At 34.8% G+C, this 24,210-nt stretch overlaps 1 protein-coding gene across 2 annotated transcripts in view; it reads left to right on the top strand.

Annotated features, from left to right (window-relative positions):
• Positions 1-24,210, top strand: part of Vps13B (vacuolar protein sorting 13B) — a 130,954-nt gene that overhangs the window by 96,987 nt on the left and 9,757 nt on the right. For both annotated transcript variants that reach the window (XM_089088444.1, XM_089088443.1), the window contains exon 18: positions 8,021-8,158. In XM_089088444.1, coding sequence (XP_088944570.1) covers positions 8,021-8,158 — 138 coding nt within the window. The remainder of the gene's footprint in view (positions 1-8,020; positions 8,159-24,210) is intronic.

The following is a 24,210-nucleotide window of genomic DNA, read 5'->3' as shown; positions in this document are numbered from 1 at the left end:
GATATTTTCTTGGAGTTTCATGTCCTTGAAGTACCAAGAACAGCAAAAATGAAATCTGATGGTTGAAATTATCACAGCCGCATATATCTGGAAAAGTTTAGGAAAAAATGCTCAATCCTGAATAAAATCTGTTCAATCCTGAAAAAAACTGTTCAATCTTGAATAAAATCTGTTTAATCCTGAATAAAATCTGTTCAATCCTGAATAAAATCTGTTCAATTCTGAATAAGATCTGTTCAATCCTGAATAAAATCTGTTCAATCCTGAATAAAATCTGTTCCATCCTGAATAAAATCTGTTCAATCCAGAATAAAATCTCTTCAATCCTGAATAATATCTGTTCAATCCCGAATAAAATCTTTTCCATCCCGAATAAAATCTGTTCAATCCCGAATAAAATTTGTTCAATCCTGAAAAATCTGTTCAATAATGAATAAAATCTGTTCAATCCTGAATGAAATCTGTTCAGTCCCAAATAAAATCTGTTCAATCCTTAATAAAATCTGTTCAGTCCCAAATAAAACTGTTCAATCCAGACTAAAATCTGTTCAATCCTGAATAAAATTTGTTCAATCCTGAAAAATCTGTTCAACCGTGAATATAATTTGTTCAATCCTGAATAAAATCTGTTCAATCCTGAATAAAATCTGTTCAATGCTGAATAAAATCTGTTGAATCCTGAATAAAATCTGTTAAATCTGAATAAAAATCTGTTCAATCCTGAATAAAATCTGTTCAATGCTGCTTAAAATCTGTTCTATCCTGACTAAAATCTGTTCAATCCTAAATAAAATCTATTTAATCCTGAATAAACTCGGTTCAATCCTGAATAAAATCTGTTCAGTCCTGAATAAAATCTGTTCAATATTGAATAAAATCTGTTCAATTCTGAATAAAATTTTTCCATCCTGAATAAAATATGTTCAATCCTTGATAAAATCTGCTCAACCCTGAATAAAATCTGTTCAATACTGAATAAAATCTGTTCAACCGTGAATAAAAATGTTCAATCGTGAATATAAATCTGTTCAATCCTGATAAAATCTGTTCAATCCTGAATAAAATCTGTTAAATCCCGAATAAAATCTGTTCAATGCTGAATAAAATCTATTCAATCCTTAATAAAATCTGTTCGTTTCTGAATAAACTCTGTTCAATCCTAAATAAAATCTGTTCAATCCTGAATAAAATCTGTTCAGTCTTGAATAAAATCTTTCCAATCCTGAATAAAATCTGTTCAATCCTGAATAAGATTGTTCAATCATGAATAAAATCTGTTCAACTGTCAAAAAATTAAACAAGGATATTTTGATTCTTGTATAATTTGAATGGAAATTAAACTATAGTGCTATTGGATTTTTGGGACTACTTATGTGAATTTTCACGACAAAGTAAAGACATATTAGGGGCTTCATGTCCATTTAGTAACCGAGTTTCTACAACAGTCTGTGCACTCAGTATTAGAATAGCTCTTTTTTGTGACATGAATGTTGTATAATTTTTATTTACGTGTAAAGGAAAACAGTAAAACTTCGAAGTCTTCGTCCAATTCATTTCTTAGAATACGCTTTTATAGGTTCAATATCATTATAGTAAAATCATCCGTAGAATGATCCACTATAGAAAATGGAAAAAATAATACCAATTTTAGCTTGTATTTACGTCTTGCTCCCTTTTTGTTTATTTTTTCCTTTTTGTATTCTAAGAGCTAATTTCCAAGAATCCGGGCCTCGTGTCTTCTAGTCTCAATAAAGAAACGCTTTCTCAAAGCCCCCCTACCCTCCTCCCACATAGGAAGCAAATTCTGAGATGAAAATCCATTTTTGCAATTTTCAGCGATGTATATTTTCAACCGCCGTTATAGAAAAGTTATACTTTAGCGTTAGGCGCCGGGGAATTAGGAACAGAGCTGCCACATGTAACACGAAAATGCTATATTAGTACTATTCCATCATGTGTAGCACTGTAGCACGTGCTACATTTATGTGTACTTCCATGTAGAAATCTTTTTTAAGTTTAATTTCGTCTCTTCACATGTCCAATTTTCAATAGAATGATACAAGTAGAGCCTCTGTTATATACGGGTTATTTTTATAGTTTTGGGTCCGTACTGCTGGGCCTGCATTTATCGCCTCGTCCCGAAGGCACAATTTCGGGACCTCTACACTGTCCTGATTAAAATTTTACTTTTAAATTCGTGTATTCCTTTTTTGTTCAAATATGCCCTGCCCTTTTGCATTGTAGGAGCTGGTTCCTGTGAATCCATGCCTCGTGTCGTTTTTTTGTTTGTATATCTGAGCTGAAATATATCTAGAAGAAACGTATTTTCTGTTTTATTCTTGGATGAAAACAAATTGCTTGGATGAAAACCTCAGCCTGGAGAAATTGAAAGGGAAGATGTTCGAAAAAGTTATCCATTTACAAATGAAGGAAGTGACTCAGAAAGCATTTATATCTTTACTTGTTTATTCCCAAAAGAAGACGAAGGAAAGAAAAGACAAGGCTTTGTAGTCTGTCAGCATTTATGGTTTTTGCAATCCATTTGGGGCCGAATGAAAAACAGTACATCCTAGAAATGAATGGCAAGAATTTCTATAAGAATAATATTTAAAGCAAGTAGCAACTTCATGTGATTGAATAAAGAATCAAGCTCTGAATTCAGTGAGGTGGATGTGCACCCAACAGGGTGCACAGTAGGGTGGATGCATCATTTGCATTTCTGTTGTCTCAGGTGGATTGGTTTCATGATGAGTTCTCAGTAGTTCTACCGGAACTACTGGCATCTCACCTCAGTGGCATCTCATCTCACCTCATCATGTGGCATCTCACCTCAGTAGTTCTACCGGAAATGGTTTCTATTCACATATCGATTTGTGCATTCTAAATGCCACATGACCAGACCTAGACGCCCTAAGTTCTGGAAGTAACTTAGCATTATTACTCGTATTGATGTTTTTTTCTTTCTCTCTCTCTCTCTCTCTCTCTCTCTCTCTCTCTCTCTCTCTCTCTCTCTCTCTCTCTCTCTCTCTCTCTCGCTCTCTCTCTCTCTCCCTCTCTCTCTCTCTCTCTCATTACCTATAAGGCTGTATGAGTGACATGAAGATTTTTTAATCATTGAAGTTCTTGAAGTAATAAATTAACTATTATCATTTTGAAACCTCCTGGTGCTGCTTCTTGGTGTATTCTTGCATCATTAATTTGAGTTCCAATCAAACCACAAGCATGAATTCAGTCGAGGATGTAGTGACTTTAATCTTCCATCTATTATTGGTGCTAAATAGGGGGTTCTAAAAACATTCAACTATTTTTAATAGCAAATGGAGACTCTCTGTGTTCTAGAGCTCAATTGCCATTAGCCTAATGCTTATTTGTTTTTACTCTTGTTTGTGTTCTGGGACGATGGAAAACAAAACTTATAATTTATTTGTATTGTTATAAGTGCAGATTAGACTACAATGTTGGGCCTTTTTATGTATCATGAGTATTTTACGGGCTAAATTTGTTTTAATCTGTCATTTTAGCTTGAAATTAATTACAAATACTTAGTATCATTATTGATAAGTACGTTCTGGAACATAACCTTTGACATTCTGCCAGTCAAATGCATTCCAATGACATATTCCATGAATTGCATTTGTCGCTTTATAGATCATTCCATGTGTTCATAAAATTGAAGAAAATTTAAAGAGAAGAGAGACTTTCTAAAGCTGGCTTAATTAATGATATTTTTAAGAATATTTGGACTTCCTTAAGGGCCAAGTTAAGATAAAAGTAATAATAATGAAAAAATTACAACTGTGAGGTAGTATCTCCAGTGGTTTCAGTTCAATAAAGGATATGTGGGGGGACGGGAGAAAAATGTATTTTTCTAAATCTATGGGCTACAAAATTTATATATTTTCAGTGAAAATGCCTCAAAAAAGGTATTTCGAAAAATCTAGGGGAGGGCAATAAATATAGGGAGGCACATGATCCCTTCCTCCAGTTGACGCCGCCTCTGGGTATCTTTCGTACCATATTTGTGGAAAATACAGTAAGGATTTCTTCAACTTACTCTGAATAATTTTGACTGTTGAAAGGTAAATTATTGAATTTTAAATGTATTGAAAAGCAATGGGTATAACGCTTTCAATTACGAACCAACTTTTGTTACATTCCAAGAAGTTTTCAGTAAACTGAAAGTTAAACTTTAGTTACTATTTTGTGGTGTTAAGTGAGGTAGGTAACAAGCTTTTTTTAATTTGATACTATTCAAAATGTATTAACGTTTTTATTCTATGTATGCTGGCAATGGCTACACATTTCCTCTGCTAGAACCGGCTTATAATCATTGTTTTATATTTATTAACCTGTTTTTATTTATTTATTTATTACCAATAGTTTTTTGCCTTTTGGCTTGTTGTTTAAAAAAAAAATAAACTTAAAATAAAAGGAATAATTTTTTCTCTGTTGAGGAATTTACCCCCCCCCCCCCCCCCATTCTGAATAAAATTTCTATGCACAGGTCAATTTTATGCGTTGTTGCTTTTCTTAAGTTGATTTTGTTGTTGTTTATCTTGTTTACGCGATTACTTGTTGAGATTTATTATTATTTTTATTTACATTTGTCGTATCTTAGCTATGTATGCTTACATAAGAATCTTTTCTAAAAATGTTTATTTTTCATTCATACTTTGGTTGTAACTGCATTTAGATGGGCAGAAAAAATGAAAACTCTGACTTTGCCTCATTACTTAGAGACAACACTGGATCATTGGGGTTACCATCAGGGAAAGATGAAGGGTTCTGGTAGTTGTTTCACTGTGCCCCAAGAAACGTAGAAATTTACAGGCTTTGTAGTCTGTCAGCATTTATGGTTTTTGCAATCCATTTGGGGCCGAATGAAAAACAGCACATCCTAGAAATGAATGGCAAGAATTTCTATAAGAACAATATTTAAAGCAAGTAGCAACTTCATGTGATTGAATAAAGAATCAAGCTCTGAATTCAGTGAGGTGGATGTGCACCCAACAGGGTGCACAGTAGGGTGGATGCATCATTTGCATTTCTGTTGTCTCAGGTGGATTGGTTTCATGATGAGTTCTCAGTAGTTCTACCGGAACTACTGGCATCTCACCTCAGTGGCATCTCATCTCACCTCATCATGTGGCATCTCACCTCAGTAGTTCTACCGGAAATGGTTTCTATTCACATATCGATTTGTGCATTCTAAATGCCACATGACCAGACCTAGACGCCCTAAGTTCTGGAAGTAACTTAGCATTATTACTCGTATTGATGTTTTTTTTTTTTCTCTCTCTCTCTCTCTCTCTCTCTCTCTCTCTCTCTCTCTCTCTCTCTCTCTCTCTCTCTCTCTCTCTCTCTCTCTCTCTCTCTCTCTCTCTCTGTCTCTCTCGCTCTCTCTCTCTCTCCCTCTCTCTCTCTCTCATTACCTATAAGGCTGTATGAGTGACATGAAAATTTTTTAATCATTGAAGTTCTTGAAGTAATAAATTAACTATTATCATTTTGAAACCTCCTGGTGCTGCTTCTTGGTGTATTCTTGCATCATTAATTTGAGTTCCAATCAAACCACAAGCATGAATTCAGTCGAGGATGTAGTGACTTTAATCTTCCATCTATTATTGGTGCTAAATAGGGGGTTCTAAAAACATTCAACTATTTTTAATAGCAAATGGAGACTCTCTGTGTTCTAGAGCTCAATTGCCATTAGCCTAATGCTTATTTGTTTTTACTCTTGTTTGTGTTCTGGGACGATGGAAAACAAAACTTATAATTAATTTGTATTGTTATAAGTGCAGATTAGACTACAATGTTGGGCCTTTTTATGTATCATGAGTATTTTACGGGCTAAATTTGTTTTAATCTGTCATTTTAGCTTGAAATTAATTACAAATACTTAGTATCATTATTGATAAGTACGTTCTGGAACATAACCTTTGACATTCTGCCAGTCAAATGCATTCCAATGACATATTCCATGAATTGCATTTGTCGCTTTATAGATCATTCCATGTGTTCATAAAATTGAAGAAAATTTAAAGAGAAGAGAGACTTTCTAAAGCTGGCTTAATTAATGATATTTTTAAGAATATTTGGACTTCCTTAAGGGCCAAGTTAAGATAAAAGTAATAATAATGAAAAAATTACAACTGTGAGGTAGTATCTCCAGTGGTTTCAGTTCAATAAAGGATATGTGGGGGGACGGGAGAAAAATGTATTTTTCTAAATCTATGGGCTACAAAATTTATATATTTTCAGTGAAAATGCCTCAAAAAAGGTATTTCGAAAAATCTAGGGGGAGGGCAATAAATATAGGGAGGCACATGATCCCTTCCTCCAGTTGACGCCGCCTCTGGGTATCTTTCGTACCATATTTGTGGAAAATACAGTAAGGATTTCTTCAACTTACTCTGAATAATTTTGACTGTTGAAAGGTAAATTATTGAATTTTAAATGTATTGAAAAGCAATGGGTATAACGCTTTCAATTACGAACCAACTTTTGTTACATTCCAAGAAGTTTTCAGTAAACTGAAAGTTAAACTTTAGTTACTATTTTGTGGTGTTAAGTGAGGTAGGTAACAAGCTTTTTTTTAATTTGATACTATTCAAAATGTATTAACGTTTTTATTCTATGTATGCTGGCAATGGCTACACATTTCCTCTGCTAGAACCGGCTTATAATCATTGTTTTATATTTATTAACCTGTTTTTATTTATTTATTTATTACCAATAGTTGTTTGCCTTATGGCTTGTTGTGTAAACAACAAATAAACTTAAACTAAAAGGAAGAAGTTTTTCTCTGTTGAGGAATTTACCCCCCCCCCCCCATTCTGAATAAAATTTCTATGCACAGGTCAATTTTATGCGTTGTTGCTTTTCTTAAGTTGATTTTGTTGTTGTTTATCTTGTTTACGCGATTACTTGTTGAGATTTATTATTATTTTTATTTACATTTGTCGTATCTTAGCTATGTATGCTTACATAAGAATCTTTTCTAAAAATGTTTATTTTTCATTCATACTTTGGTTGTAACTGCATTTAGATGGGCAGAAAAAATGAAAACTCTGACTTTGCCTCATTAATTAGAGACAATACTGGATCATTGGGGTTACCATCAGGGAAAGATGAAGGGTTCTGGTAGTTGTTCACTGTGCCCCAAGAAACGTAGAAATTTACATAGCCTGGTGTACATTTTGTTTTAAATGGACAGTTTGTTTCAGTCTTCTGACAAACCGTCTTTTTCCTTACTTTCAACCCTCCCTCACCCACTAAAAAATTCTCAAAAATTGCCTCGCTCCTGATATCCCCTTGCAAATCTGCTAATACTATTCTTTTATGAAGAAAGAAAATAGGAGGAAGTCTAATTTGAATAGTTCCTATTTTTGATATGTCAAGTTTCTATTTTTATTTTTATAAATATTATTTTTTTATCTCCTTAAAATTAAAAGCATTGACTTATGAAAGAAATTGGTATTATGCTTAAAACTCAACTCTTTTGAAGTTGAAATATCCGCTGATATTCAAATATGATATTTAGTTTTTTAAATATACACTGAAGTATGCTTGGATAGTATTTAAGACAGGAAAGAAATAAAATGCAGCACTTATATAATTATTTTGAGAGGCACTCTACTTCATAGAGAAAGGAGAAGCTGTCCATGCATAGGATAGAAAATTTGTACAAATCTTATTGCTATATACAAAATTAGGACAAATTTTTCAGCCAGGCAGGGTCATTAAAAAAAAAATCACTTTTAAGTCCTAAAAAGTCACTTGTCCAAAATTTAATTCTACATATTTTTTTTATGTAAAACCATATTAAGTGTTAAATATCCTTTTTTAGCTTTGGGCATGATGTCAAGAAAATATATATAGCTTTTTTTTCTATTTTGTTCTTTGTAGTACGCCTTTTTATGATTCGTTATGGTTATTGTATTATGTTGTATCTGAATTTTAATACGTTATATATGTTGCTTTGATTTAATAAATTAATAAAATAAAAACGAAATTTTAGGTTTTATTATTTCTTGATGGAATTGAGGATACACCAGAGGCTGTGTTGAGCCTACGGGATTTGGAGTGTCAGGAAGGGGACAGTGATCCAACTATGGTTTGCATTAGGGTTAAGAAGAAGGAAGCCAGCCCTGTTTTTGTAACTATACTATTTTTTTCTTTTTCTTGAATTTTTTCTTGAATCATATGATGTTTTCAAAACAAATTTAGGCTTTTTGTCCAATAATAAGGATATATCCTAATTTTGAAAAATGTATCTTTTAGTTGAGTAGCTTTGCAAATTTGTTTTTTTTTCTTGTGAATGAACGGTGGAATGCTATAACGATAAATAACAATAATGATGGTTGTAATTGAAAAGCTGTTAAGACACAAATTGATTAATTTCTGTTAGAAAGCTGGAAATTTTTAACGAAGTTGTCACAGAACAAAGAAAATCAACATGACTCCTCTGTTTTTGATAGCCAATCCTGAAGTCACAAGACCTATAAATAGGATCTGATTGGTTAGAATCAGTTTGGTTTGTCTTGTTTGAATTTCATAGAGGGATTTATGTGTTTATTTTCTTGCGTGCATCGTACTTTTGAATACAAAATAGTTGTAATGTTGGAAAATCATTGTTCCAAAATGATTAGCTATACCCTTATCTCAAGTACATTTGAAACCTGGAGTCGGAGTCTTATAGCACAGGTTTTTTGAGAATAAGTCTTACAGAATTGGAATTTTTCCAAACTTAAAGCTTATTAGAGTACTTTTTTCGTCCAGTATCAATATTAGGCTCGCTTCAAGACGGTCTTTGAGATAAATATTACCAAATTCCCTCTGCTGTATCAATTACTGTAGTCATAAAACTCAATATTAATCTTTTGTTTAAACACGATACTAGCAATAATTTTCTTGCATAATTTTCAACAAACTGTGTTTGCTCAAAAACTATTTTTGAAAAGAATGGACTTTGGTTTTTGACGGCTGCTATACTTTCAATGATTGGATTGCCTCTTTTTTCCTTATCTTTTTCTCTTCTTTTTTTGTCATCGTTCATAAATAATACTAGAGGTCAGAGCCTCTTTCATAGATGAAGGGGGTCAAAATTGGAGAAATTCTGAGTTCATTTTCTTGAGGGGCAGGGGTGGAGAGAGATAAACTTATCAATTTGCTGTTCAAAATTCTGAGGTTGTAAGTCTGTTGTAAAACGAATTTTATCCATCTATTAGATTACACGGACATACTCACAGAACTTTTGCAACCATTCATCTCTTGTGTTGATTCGTATTCACGTCCAAAATTTTTGTTTCATTAAGTGAATTTCAGTTTTTCTTTGTCTCTTCTTTTTTTTTCTTTTTCTTCATTATCCACATGCAGTATTAAACCAGTCTTCAAGGGCTTTCTCTCTTTTGTTACCTCTTTTCTTTGATGCAACAAGAGACTTGTTGTTTCGCTCTGAGAAAAATGCCTCCCATTGTGTTGGTGATAATTTCAAAGTCGAAAAAACTCATGCAGATTCGAGCCCTATTGTTTTGGGGAAATGTTAGGAAATTGTCTCATCTGAGCTCCTCCTTCGACTGCTTAAACTGCCAAATCCTCATTGCAAATAACGCAGCGGTTCAAAATTATAGGCCAAAAATAGTATGTTAAAAGATTTGTTCGTAGGGAATTAAAGACAAGGTTAGCAATGTCCATGTTTGCAGTAGTAATTTGAATGGCTGTATTTTACTTAAATTACTTTTACACAAGTGTGGAAAAACTGAAAACATGGTATTTACAAAATTAACGTTAACAAAAATGTTGTAATAAACGACGAACTGCTGAATAAGAAAGGTTCTTTTTGGAATCAAAGATACGGGAGAACTAATTTTTGATACCAAAGGTCCATTTCCTGGCTATTTTTAAGGGTGAGAAAAGAGGCCTTGGTACTTTTTTCTTTCTTTCTTTTTTTAGTCTTCTAAATATCTTAAGAACCGAATAAGTTGAGATACAGCGGATTGGACCAACCCATACAACCTGTTTAATTTGATTGAGTGGGTTGTAAATTGATTTTACAAAAAATGTCAATTAACAACTATTGATTTACCGCAGCTGATGCAGTGGTGTACGGTTATTCTTCTCCTACTTATCTATATATTGTCCCAGATTTCGGCTGCCACTACTCTTTGTGAACTACATATTTTAAGTAAACTGTGAATCATAGACAATGAGTTTCAGTGCGCTAACTTTATTTGTCCTCTAAACGAGCCTACTCGTGCTTTAGTTTTTGATGTATTAACAAGGCCACGGATTATATGTATCACGCCATAAAATTCATGGACATAAAAGGCCGTGTCCAGAGGAGGGGAGTAGAGGGTTTGACCCCCCCCCTCCTCCCCGAAATGTCTGTCTTACTCGGAAAAACGTAACAAAGATTAATATTAAGTTATGATGCGTTTTTCTTAAAGTTTTTTTTTGTAGCCCCCTCCACTTCCAGAAAAAATCCTGGATATGTTCTTGTGGGCATATTTCCATAGTTATTTACTCTTGAAACCCAAAAAATGCAGGATGACCGTGCATAACTGACATTCAATTGTTTCTAATTGGCTACTTTTCTATTATGGTGATTAGATTATACAACCGAAGTTTTTCAGCTAATATGTATTTGAATAAGTATTCGTTGTTATCAACCCTTCTGGCGTTGACACATGGTCACAATATGAACAATAAATAAATAAACTGTATACCGTTCAGCTTCGAGTAATGGGACGATGTCAAAAATTTTCAAATTCGATACCGGTTCTAATTCCACTTCACAGTGCTGACTCCGATACAATTCTGTTCTTAACCATATTGATAACAAATCAAGTGCTATATCATTAGTATATTTTATCCATACTTAATGGAAGAGGTTAGGGGGGGGGGGGCTAAGGGGTGTAATTACCACCCTCTAAAAAAAGTTAGCAAATTTTCATCTGATTTTTCATTTACTCCTCTTATTTGATCACATACTGAGTTTCAGTTTTTTTTCTAGTTTAATGCGGAATGTTTTGAGGAATTTAAAAATACTGTCACTCCTTGCGAAGAAATTGTACCAGAAATGTAGAAACCATCCATCCCATCTCAATGAAAAAAAAATCGAAAGCATGAAAGAGATGGATAGTGGAGAGCTAGGGTTGGCAAAGAAAAAAAAATGAAACCTACACTGAGGAGTAGGAGGAGAATGAGAAACAGGAGGAAATGAAAAGAAACAGAAGAAAATTGTAACTAACCAAAAGACAGTAACCAGATTAAAATACAAATAAAAGAGGGAAAACTCAAAAGCGTTGAAGAAAAACAGCTGAAGATGAGAAACAGATGAAAATTCAAAGTGAGACAGAACCCACAGTGACCAAATTTTAAGCCAAAGAGATTGACTTTAGAGTTACTAAAAATAGCAACAGTCATCTACAATTAGATGGGTTTTGAACCTTACATTAGCGGGATTTGGAATCCTTGGAAAAGATAAAATTAGTCATTATACATAGCTCCTGAAGTGATAATTTACATAAAAAAGTAACAGAAAACAGAATTTAAAACCCTTAAAAATGTCTTAGAAAGCAGAACAGCTAGATTCTCTTGACAAATTGTAGCATATGTAGCCTTCAGTGTCATCAACTCATGAAAATTCGGGGGGGGGGGGTTATTTTTCAAAATCTAGTTTTGAACAATTTATTTTTCAAAATCTAGAGGGGGGGGGGGCAATTCCGTTTTTTTAATAAAAAAAACAAAAATCGAGGGAGGCTGGGGGTTCAAATGACCCCATCTCTCCAATTAATAAAACAGACAACCTCAAAGTATGTATTCAAAGTAAGTAAAGAACAGTAAGGGTTCTTTCAACCGTACAACCTCATGAAATACCCCGGTTCTCCCGATTGTCACCACATTCACAATTCAATTGACCTTTTTTCTGGAATTTGGACCAACTGGCTTTCACAAAAATGAAGTTCTGCGTAAGAGCCTGTTGTCATATCTGGTATAGTGTAAAAATGAATTTCATCACCTATTTCAAAAGAATTTTAGGAAAAAATCATTTTAACTGTTACTCTGCTTTTCTTCAGTCGTTAAAAATCGATGCTTTCTAAACCATGTAATAAGTACTACCTTATCAAATTAAGTTAGTTGATTCAAACAGTATATCAGTCGTAAACCCTTACAGAAATAATTAATTTAATTTCAAACTATTTGGAAATTGTCTTTATCTCTTTACTATTTCTTTTATTTAATTTTTTTTTTTCGAAATACCACTAGACTTTGACAATCTATGCAGGGTTGAACTTGTTCACAAAGAATAACGCTTTAATAGATAGATAGATAGATAGATTCATTCACACGAAAGCCCAATTGGGCCAAGGTGACATACACAAAACAAGCGAAAAAATACAGCAACAAAACACGGACTGAAAAGACAATAAAACAGATTATTTAAGAAAATCATCACGATAACTCATACCTACCAAGACGAAATTTCCAATATTATCTATGTTTAAGTAACTCCTATTTCTCAAATTTCCAAAATCCAATCTCTCCCCCTGGCCTCCCTACCAAATATTTCCAAGGGCAACTCCCTCAACTCCCTACATTCCCCTAAGAAATGATACAAAGACCCATCCATCTCTCGGCACATAGGTCAACTGTAAGGAGCATCCCTCAATCTATCCCTCCCTAAATATTTCCTAAGTTCTCTAAGAGGCATAAAATCCCCCCTTACATACATTACCCATTTCAAATCTTCCGGAGCCAATCCAATTTTTATGTAAATTGTTTCGCCGCAATTCTTCTTGACCTCCGCATATAGCCCAAGGGACGGCGAGGTGGCCTTCTCAGCTTGTCAAGCCTGAGCTTCCCGAGACTCTAGCCTAGTAGCAACTAACCTAAATACAATCCCTACCATCTCTTCTATCCCCTTTCCATCGGTCCATCAATTACCTAGTCTTGTATGGTGTAATACATTCTTCATCTAATTTGGCCACGAATCCTTCCACCTATCTTGAAATATCATTAAAAATGATTGTTTAACTAGCCTATTATGTTCTATTGATGACACCCTTTCCCAATATTTAACCATACTAATTAACATTCTCTGTCTCATCATTTTATTCCTAGATCCCCTCTGAGCACTAACCCAATATTAATACTGTAAGACAATTTGCTTAATATCAGGTAAAACATGGTAAGATGTTTTCAGGCAGCCCCGTCCATTTACCGAAGTCCAAATTACGACTATATTTCTTAGGTAAAAGGAAACCTAAGATAAACTTTTTCTAATTTTATTAATAAAATTAAGAGTGGGTTAGTTCTTCGAGTCGAGAAATTTTGTGATTCCCGAGTTGTCGTTTGGTGCACTAGCCAACTAGTTTCATTCGAAATGTGTATGATATCCTATCTCCAAATTGTATCTCCAAATGCGTATGATAAGCCTGGTAACAATCCTATCTCCAAAATGGTTCAAATCTCATATTTTCATTTTAGAAAAAATATATTTTTAGCCCATCACAATATCCTGCTAGATATTTTAACTATTTTTGGTTTGCAATAAAATTTGTTAAATGTTTGTGAAGTTCAGCGCTACGAGACGAGAAGACGTGGTATGTACAAAACCTGAACCCCCTACGTCTCACAATTTAGAGATCATTGTCTGATAAGATTTTGCTTAAGTATTATTTTGATTATTGTTAATTTACTACCATTTGAAGACGGAAAGATTGATATTTTAGAATTTTCATAAAAAAAAATTGAAAAAAATGCCACATGTTAAAAAATACCTTTTTTTGTATTTTCATAAAACAAAAATCAAGAAAAATGTTTGAAAATGTTTGCTCCGCCCCCTACATTTTTGTGAATTGCTACCGATGAATGTTGATTATTTAGCTCTGTAGTTAAATGTATGCATTTACTAGCCGATATCGGAAGCCACGGTAATGACAGTGGTCAAGTGTGGCTGAAACAGGAGCGATTCGTAAAGCTGTGGAATATTTGTCAAATGTTTTCCAGAATAATTCCCTAAGGATAGTTTAAGGTACTCATTTGATTGAGCCATCTCAAACAATGAGCTTTACGAAAAACATGGTTCGATATCACCCACAGCATAAATATTATTCAATATGTAAAATAAATATGTTCTCCATTAAAGATTTTTGGGACACATCAATTGCACACCTTTCGTCATGGCTTCGCGCGTGCTTAATGACAAATTTTAAGCTTATTGCGATGGGAATTTTAGGAGACCTGTCTTAGGAGCTATTGCTGTGATGCTTTCGGAAACTTTCTAAACCGCGCGCTGTGATGTGTCCCATTTCTGAACGAAATTTTCCATACTGTGTAATATTTATGCTGTGATCTCACTTCCAGTTACTCTAAGGAAAAGAAAGGTTGAGATGGAAAGACCTCGTTTTACGAATTTAGGGTGACAGATTACCAAAGATAGCGTTCTGTGGCCATCCATCTTCGGTCAAACGAAAAGCAGGTCGTCCTTGAATATAGTGGTAAGTTGTTATAAAAAAATAAATTTAAAGGAAATTTGAACCTAACAGGAAAGGATAAATAACGAAACTTTGTATAGACTAGGCTGGAGTAGGAGCTTGCCCTTCTGTTTTGGCCTCAGGCGGCCTGGTGCTGCAGCGAGTTATACTGTTAATCGTAACTATTTTTCTTCGTGTCTGAAGGCTGGACAATCCTTAATGAAAGCTCTTTCCGACGACTCAGTTGGTTTGTTTCTAAATGAGTTTTTGTTTTCTACCTTCTCTTTGCTCAGGTAAGATCACACAACCCTTCGTTCATGTAGACAAAATAACTGCGATAGGCAATGTTCGTGAACCGCATCAATGAACAATTTTGGTCGCCATTATATTCACAAAGGACTGTTTCTTTCAGTTATATTGCTGTTGTTGAGAAATAATCTCTACCCATCAATCTATATGATTGTTGCTGTTGTTTAGGAAAAATTACTCAGCTGCCCAATTAAAATTGATTTTTTTTTTCAAATTACTTGACAAAGCAATTAATATCCCTTAAGTTGATAACTAAATTGCCATGGTAAGCAAATTCTGCTCTTGGGTGAACATTTATGTCAGCCGAGATTAGTGTTAAATATTTGTTGTTCGACACTGCCTACAGGCTTGATCCTTAAGGAGAAGTTCCAAATGTTGCAAAAGATTACTCTCCGCCGTTCTTCCCCCTACAACTGATCCCACCGAACGATAACACTCCACTCAAAAAATATCATTTGGTCGTTGATGGCTACCGTACAACAACTAAAAGCGTGTGAATGTCTCGTATTTTTCCAATGATTGAAGATTCCTTGGATATCATATGGACTTTTTTCTATCATAGGTAAAACCTAATCATGTGAAAAGGCTGTTAGGTTTGGGAATTCCCTTAGGAGCCTCACTCTTAATGAATAATTTCCCATAAAAAGAATAGCGTTTTCCCAGTTATCTGCTAACATTCATAACATAAACCCTGTTTATTTTGATTTTCTGTCCGGAAATATCGACCTGGGAACAGGTCGTTATAGCGAGACTATTTTATATTTTCTTGGGAAAATGTCTACTTTTGTTTTAGTTTAAATTAAAAATCAACAGCAATTGAAGTCTTATTTATCAAGCTATAGGATAAGGTTAAAAGTTCACCTGAAGAATAAATGAAACTAATAGTTGTCAACCAAGTTTAGTCTCTAAAAATTCGTTCATGACTTCAAGATGGCATCTATTCTGGTGTAAATAATTTTTTTAGACCGCACTGCCTTTCCATTTACATGAACTGCTTTATTTACTGATTTTCCACTGCTTTGTTAAAGTATTATACCAATTTTCACCATATTTTCATTTGTTAAATTCTATTCCGGTGTACTCTTAGCTGGGCTTGCCAAAGCGATTCAGATTTTGGTATCAAAACAAAATTAAATCTGAGACTTCCTGCTTTCATAATGAAATTCGTTAAAATTAAGGACCCAAAAACAAAGAGAATTATTTTTTGCTGAATAATAAATTGTTAGAAATGATGAGTCTCACCTGAATAATGAGTTAGAAGTGAATTTGACTAGCGCTATACTCAAACTTATTTAAACACTTTCTCCATTGTCAAACACTTAATTATCCCTAGCGCACCCCCTCCTCACCTCGAAAATATTCTTAAACCCCTCTACCACTTCTCCTTAGGAAGTTTCAGTCTACCATGAAGCCAACAACGTAGGCCTATCGCATTAGAGCAATGTATAATTTTTTCCATTTTCCCTTCTGTATTTAGTGGATTTAAACATGACCTTCGAGTTTAGCCTTCCAATATGGTCTGTACTCATTCCAGAATAATCACCTGTGTTAAACTTAAATTATCAAGGTGTCATGCAAGGCCGTATCCAGGGGGGGTTACCCGGTTTGAACCCCCCCCCCAAAAAAAAATTTTTTGACCGAGTCGAAAATTAGTCTAAAAAATACCTGTAAAGACAAAACCTTACCAGAAAAAAAATATGCTCCCATACTAAATCCTATTGCATTTTGTGGGTTAACGGTTCTGATTAGCTTACGCAATTAGGTAACTATACGTAAACCCCATGTTCACCTGACCTTGCATAGTAAATTAGGGTTAATAATATGCGCTCTGATCAGCTTACGCAATTAGGTAACCCCATGTTCACCTGACCTTGCATAGTAAATTAGGGTTAATAATATGCGCTCTGATCAGCTTACGCAACTAGGTAACCCCATGTTCACCTGACCTTGCATAGTAAATTAGGATTGATGGGCGCTCGAGGTATGGTATAAGAGAGTGCAAGATTGTCAGTTCAGTTCAGTTCAATTTCGGACTTTGCTAAGAGAAGAGCGATTTTCAACATGAAGAGGAAGTGTGACATTACGTCGTTTTTCGCACCCAAGAGGACCAGGGATGTTTCTGACAGTGGCATTAGTGGGACGTCTGCAGAACATTTAGCTAAACGTGTGGATCTAAAGGGTAGTGGAACCATCGTTGAAACTTCTGAATCACTCACACTGGAACCAACCATGATGCAATACGCACTTGTACCAACCCAGTCTTCGTTGTTGTTTGCAAATTACATCGTCGTTTTGTCAACAAATCATCCAGTCTCGATTCAAATTCTAAACTTAGTTTGCTGAAGAGCCATTGGACTCCAGCTGTCTCCTACATTTTTCCTGTATCCGAAAAACGGAAGCTGAAGTTTCAATTAATTTGGCTCGCTCGTTTCAGTTGGTTGTCCTACTCTCCGTCTGAGGACGCTGCTTTTTGCAGATTTTGCGTTCTCTTCTCGTCAGAGACAGCTGGCAAAGGCCACCAGCGCTTAGGGAATCTAGTCACTAAACCATTCAGGAACTGGAAGGATGCGATAGAGTGTTTCACAGCTCACCAACAAGCACAGTTTCATAGAAACTGCATTCAAAATTATAGGCCAAAAATAGTATGTTAAAAGATTTGTTCGTAGGGAATTAAAGACAAGGTTAGCAATGTCCATGTTTGCAGTAGTAATTTGAATGGCTGTATTTTACTTAAATTACTTTTACACAAGTGTGGAAAAACTGAAAACATGGTATTTACAAAATTAACGTTAACAAAAATGTTGTAATAAACGACGAACTGCTGAATAAGAAAGGTTCTTTTTGGAATCAAAGATACGGGAGAACTAATTTTTGATACCAAAGGTCCATTTCCTGGCTATTTTTAAGGGTGAGAAAAGAGGCCTTGGTACTTTTTTCTTTCTTTCTTTTTTTTAGTCTTCTAAATATCTTAAGAACCGAATAAGTTGAGATACAGCGGATTGGACCAACCCATACAACCTGTTTAATTTGATTGAGTGGGTTGTAAATTGATTTTACAAAAAATGTCAATTAACAACTATTGATTTACCGCAGCTGATGCAGTGGTGTACGGTTATTCTTCTCCTACTTATCTATATATTGTCCCAGATTTCGGCTGCCACTACTCTTTGTGAACTACATATTTTAAGTAAACTGTGAATCATAGACAATGAGTTTCAGTGCGCTAACTTTATTTGTCCTCTAAACGAGCCTACTCGTGCTTTAGTTTTTGATGTATTAACAAGGCCACGGATTATATGTATCACGCCATAAAATTCATGGACATAAAAGGCCGTGTCCAGCGGAGGGGAGTAGAGGGTTTGACCCCCCCCCCCCCCTCCTCCCCGAAATGTCTGTCTTACTCGGAAAAACGTAACAAAGATTAATATTAAGTTATGATGCGTTTTTCTTAAAGTTTTTTTTGTAGCCCCCTCCACTTCCAGAAAAAATCCTGGATATGTTCTTGTGGGCATATTTCCATAGTTATTTACTCTTGAAACCCAAAAAATGCAGGATGACCGTGCATAACTGACATTCAATTGTTTCTAATTGGCTACTTTTCTATTATGGTGATTAGATTATACAACCGAAGTTTTTCAGCTAATATGTATTTGAATAAGTATTCGTTGTTATCAACCCTTCTGGCGTTGACACATGGTCACAATATGAACAATAAATAAATAAACTGTATACCGTTCAGCTTCGAGTAATGGGACGATGTCAAAAATTTTCAAATTCGATACCGGTTCTAATTCCACTTCACAGTGCTGACTCCGATACAATTCTGTTCTTAACCATATTGATAACAAATCAAGTGCTATATCATTAGTATATTTTATCCATACTTAATGGAAGAGGTTAGGGGGGGGGGGGCTAAGGGGTGTAATTACCACCCTCTAAAAAAAGTTAGCAAATTTTCATCTGATTTTTCATTTACTCCTCTTATTTGATCACATACTGAGTTTCAGTTTTTTTTCTAGTTTAATGCGGAATGTTTTGAGGAATTTAAAAATACTGTCACTCCTTGCGAAGAAATTGTACCAGAAATGTAGAAACCATCCATCCCATCTCAATGAAAAAAAAATCGAAAGCATGAAAGAGATGGATAGTGGAGAGCTAGGGTTGGCAAAGAAAAAAAAATGAAACCTACACTGAGGAGTAGGAGGAGAATGAGAAACAGGAGGAAATGAAAAGAAACAGAAGAAAATTGTAACTAACCAAAAGACAGTAACCAGATTAAAATACAAATAAAAGAGGGGAAAACTCAAAAGCGTTGAAGAAAAACAGCTGAAGATGAGAAACAGATGAAAATTCAAAGTGAGACAGAACCCACAGTGACCAAATTTTAAGCCAAAGAGATTGACTTTAGAGTTACTAAAAATAGCAACAGTCATCTACAATTAGATGGGTTTTGAACCTTACATTAGCGGGATTTGGAATCCTTGGAAAAGATAAAATTAGTCATTATACATAGCTCCTGAAGTGATAATTTACATAAAAAAGTAACAGAAAACAGAATTTAAAACCCTTAAAAATGTCTTAGAAAGCAGAACAGCTAGATTCTCTTGACAAATTGTAGCATATGTAGCCTTCAGTGTCATCAACTCATGAAAATTCGGGGGGGGGGTTATTTTTCAAAATCTAGTTTTGAACAATTTATTTTTCAAAATCTAGAGGGGGGGGGGGCAATTCCGTTTTTTTAATAAAAAAAAAAAAAATCGAGGGAGGCTGGGGGTTCAAATGAACCCATCTCACCAATTAATAACACAGACAACCTCAAAGTATGTATTCAAAGTAAGTAAAGAACAGTAAGGGTTCTTTCAACCGTACAACCTCATGAAATACCCCGGTTCTCCCGATTGTCACCACATTCACAATTCAATTGACCTTTTTTCTGGAATTTGGACCAACTGGCTTTCACAAAAATGAAGTTCTGCGTAAGAGCCTGTTGTCATATCTGGTATAGTGTAAAAATGAATTTCATCACCTATTTCAAAAGAATTTTAGGAAAAAATCATTTTAACTGTTACTCTGCTTTTCTTCAGTCGTTAAAAATCGATGCTTTCTAAACCATGTAATAAGTACTACCTTATCAAATTAAGTTAGTTGATTCAAACAGTATATCAGTCGTAAACCCTTACAGAAATAATTAATTTAATTTCAAACTATTTGGAAATTGTCTTTATCTCTTTACTATTTCTTTTATTTAATTTTTTTTTTTCGAAATACCACTAGACTTTGACAATCTATGCAGGGTTGAACTTGTTCACAAAGAATAACGCTTTAATAGATAGATAGATAGATAGATTCATTCACACGAAAGCCCAATTGGGCCAAGGTGACATACACAAAACAAGCGAAAAAATACAGCAACAAAACACGGACTGAAAAGACAATAAAACAGATTATTTAAGAAAATCATCACGATAACTCATACCTACCAAGACGAAATTTCCAACATTATTTATGTTTAAGTAACTCCTACTTCTCAAATTTCCAAAATCCAATCTCTTCCCCCGACCTCCCTACCGAATATTTCAAGTGCAACTCCCTCAATTCCTCACATTCCCCTAGGAAATGACACAAAGACCCATCCATATCTCGGCACAGGTAACCTCCAAGGAGCATCCCTCAATCTATCCCTCCCTAAATATTTCCTAAGTTCTCCAAGAGGTATAAAATTCCTCTTTACATGTACTACCTATATAAAACCTTCCGGAGCCATTTCAATTTTTAAGTAAATTTTTTCGCCCCAGTTCTCCTTGACCTCTGCATATAGCCCAAGGGACGGCGAGGTGGCCTTCTCAGCTTGCCAAGCCTGAACTTCCCGAGACTCTAGCCTAGCAGCAGCTAACCTAGATACAGTCCCTACCATCCCTTCTATCCCATTTCCCTCGTTCCAGCAATTACCTAGTCCTGCACGGTCTAATATATTCTTCACCTGATTTACGAATCCTTCCTCCTATCTTGAAGCATCATTAAAAATGCTTGTTTAACTAGCCTATTATCTTCTATCGATGACACCCTTTTCCAATATTTAACCATACTAATTAACAGTCTCTGTCTCATCATTTTATTCCTATATCCCCTCTGAGCACTAACCCAATATTAATACTGTAAGACAATTTGCTTAATATCAGGTAAAACATGGTAAGATGTTTTCAGGCAGCCCCGTCCATTTACCGAAGTCCAAATTACGACTATATTTCTTAGGTAAAAGGAAACCTAAGATAAACTTTTTCTAATTTTATTAATAAAATTAAGAGTGGGTTAGTTCTTCGAGTCGAGAAATTTTGTGATTCCCGAGTTGTCGTTTGGTGCACTAGCCAACTAGTTTCATTCGAAATGTGTATGATATCCTATCTCCAAATTGTATCTCCAAATGCGTATGATAAGCCTGGTAACAATCCTATCTCCAAAATGGTTCAAATCTCATATTTTCATTTTAGAAAAAATATATTTTTAGCCCATCACAATATCCTGCTAGATATTTTAACTATTTTTGGTTTGCAATAAAATTTGTTAAATGTTTGTGAAGTTCAGCGCTACGAGACGAGAAGACGTGGTATGTACAAAACCTGAACCCCCTACGTCTCACAATTTAGAGATCATTGTCTGATAAGATTTTGCTTAAGTATTATTTTTATTATTGTTAATTTACTACCATTTGAAGACGGAAAGATTGATATTTTAGAATTTTCATAAAAAAAAATTGAAAAAAATGCCACATGTTAAAAAATACCTTTTTTTGTATTTTCATAAAACAAAAATCAAGAAAAATGTTTGAAAATGTTTGCTCCGCCCCCTACATTTTTGTGAATTGCTACCGATGAATGTTGATTATTTAGCTCTGTAGTTAAATGTATGCATTTACTAGCCGATATCGGAAGCCACGGTAATGACAGTGGTCAAGTGTGGCTGAAACAGGAGCGATTCGTAAAGCTGTGGAATATTTGTCAAATGTTTTCCAGAATAATTCCCTAAGGATAGTTTAAGGTACTCATTTGATTGAGCCATCTCAAACAATGAGCTTTACGAAAAACATGGTTCGATATCACCCACAGCATAAATATTATTCAATATGTAAAATAAATATGTTCTCCATTAAAGATTTTTGGGACACATCAATTGCACACCTTTCGTCATGGCTTCGCGTGTGCTTAATGACAAATTTTAAGCTTATTGCGATGGGAATTTTAGGAGACCTGTCTTAGGAGCTATTGCTGTGATGCTTTCGGAAACTTTCTAAACCGCGCGCTGTGATGTGTCCCATTTCTGAACGAAATTTTCCATAGTGTGTAATACTTATGCTGTGATCTCACTTCCAGTTACTCTAAGGAAAAGAAAGGTTGAGATGGAAAGACCTCGTTTTACGAATTTAGGGTGACAGATTACCAAAGATAGCGTTCTGTGGCCATCCATCTTCGGTCAAACGAAAAGCAGGTCGTCCTTGAATATAGTGGTAAGTTGTTATAAAAAAATAAATTTAAAGGAAATTTGAACCTAACAGGAAAGGATAAATAACGAAACTTTGTATAGACTAGGCTGGAGTAGGAGCTTGCCCTTCTGTTTTGGCCTCAGGCGGCCTGGTGCTGCAGCGAGTTATACTGTTAATCGTAACTATTTTTCTTCGTGTCTGAAGGCTGGACAATCCTTAATGAAAGCTCTTTCCGACGACTCAGTTGGTTTGTTTCTAAATGAGTTTTTGTTTTCTACCTTCTCTTTGCTCAGGTAAGATCACACAACCCTTCGTTCATGTAGACAAAATAACTGCGATAGGCAATGTTCGTGAACCGCATCAATGAACAATTTTGGTCGCCATTATATTCACAAAGGACTGTTTCTTTCAGTTATATTGCTGTTGTTGAGAAATAATCTCTACCCATCAATCTATATGATTGTTGCTGTTGTTTAGGAAAAATTACTCAGCTGCCCAATTAAAATTGATTTTTTTTTTCAAATTACTTGACAAAGCAATTAATATCCCTTAAGTTGATAACTAAATTGCCATGGTAAGCAAATTCTGCTCTTGGGTGAACATTTATGTCAGCCGAGATTAGTGTTAAATATTTGTTGTTCGACACTGCCTACAGGCTTGATCCTTAAGGAGAAGTTCCAAATGTTGCAAAAGATTACTCTCCGCCGTTCTTCCCCCTACAACTGATCCCACCGAACGATAACACTCCACTCAAAAAATATCATTTGGTCGTTGATGGCTACCGTACAACAACTAAAAGCGTGTGAATGTCTCGTATTTTTCCAATGATTGAAGATTCCTTGGATATCATATGGACTTTTTTCTATCATAGGTAAAACCTAATCATGTGAAAAGGCTGTTAGGTTTGGGAATTCCCTTAGGAGCCTCACTCTTAATGAATAATTTCCCATAAAAAGAATAGCGTTTTCCCAGTTATCTGCTAACATTCATAACATAAACCCTGTTTATTTTGATTTTCTGTCCGGAAATATCGACCTGGGAACAGGTCGTTATAGCGAGACTATTTTATATTTTCTTGGGAAAATGTCTACTTTTGTTTTAGTTTAAATTAAAAATCAACAGCAATTGAAGTCTTATTTATCAAGCTATAGGATAAGGTTAAAAGTTCACCTGAAGAATAAATGAAACTAATAGTTGTCAACCAAGTTTAGTCTCTAAAAATTCGTTCATGACTTCAAGATGGCATCTATTCTGGTGTAAATAATTTTTTTAGACCGCACTGCCTTTCCATTTACATGAACTGCTTTATTTACTGATTTTCCACTGCTTTGTTAAAGTATTATACCAATTTTCACCATATTTTCATTTGTTAAATTCTATTCCGGTGTACTCTTAGCTGGGCTTGCCAAAGCGATTCAGATTTTGGTATCAAAACAAAATTAAATCTGAGACTTCCTGCTTTCATAATGAAATTCGTTAAAATTAAGGACCCAAAAACAAAGAGAATTATTTTTTGCTGAATAATAAATTGTTAGAAATGATGAGTCTCACCTGAATAATGAGTTAGAAGTGAATTTGACTAGCGCTATACTCAAACTTATTTAAACACTTTCTCCATTGTCAAACACTTAATTATCCCTAGCGCACCCCCTCCTCACCTCGAAAATATTCTTAAACCCCTCTACCACTTCTCCTTAGGAAGTTTCAGTCTACCATGAAGCCAACAACGTAGGCCTATCGCATTAGAGCAATGTATAATTTTTTCCATTTTCCCTTCTGTATTTAGTGGATTTAAACATGACCTTCGAGTTTAGCCTTCCAATATGGTCTGTACTCATTCCAGAATAATCACCTGTGTTAAACTTAAATTATCAAGGTGTCATGCAAGGCCGTATCCAGGCGGGGAGGTTACCCGGTTTGAACCCCCCCCCCCGAAATTTTTGA

This window comes from Artemia sp. Qi Xiang Cuo, chromosome 4, assembly GCF_049724085.1.
Source record: "Artemia sp. Qi Xiang Cuo chromosome 4, ASM4972408v1, whole genome shotgun sequence".
Lineage (NCBI taxonomy): Eukaryota > Metazoa > Arthropoda > Branchiopoda > Anostraca > Artemiidae > Artemia > Artemia sp. Qi Xiang Cuo.
Note: the sequence above shows the minus strand (reverse complement) of the source record. Positions and strands in the feature narration are given on the sequence as shown.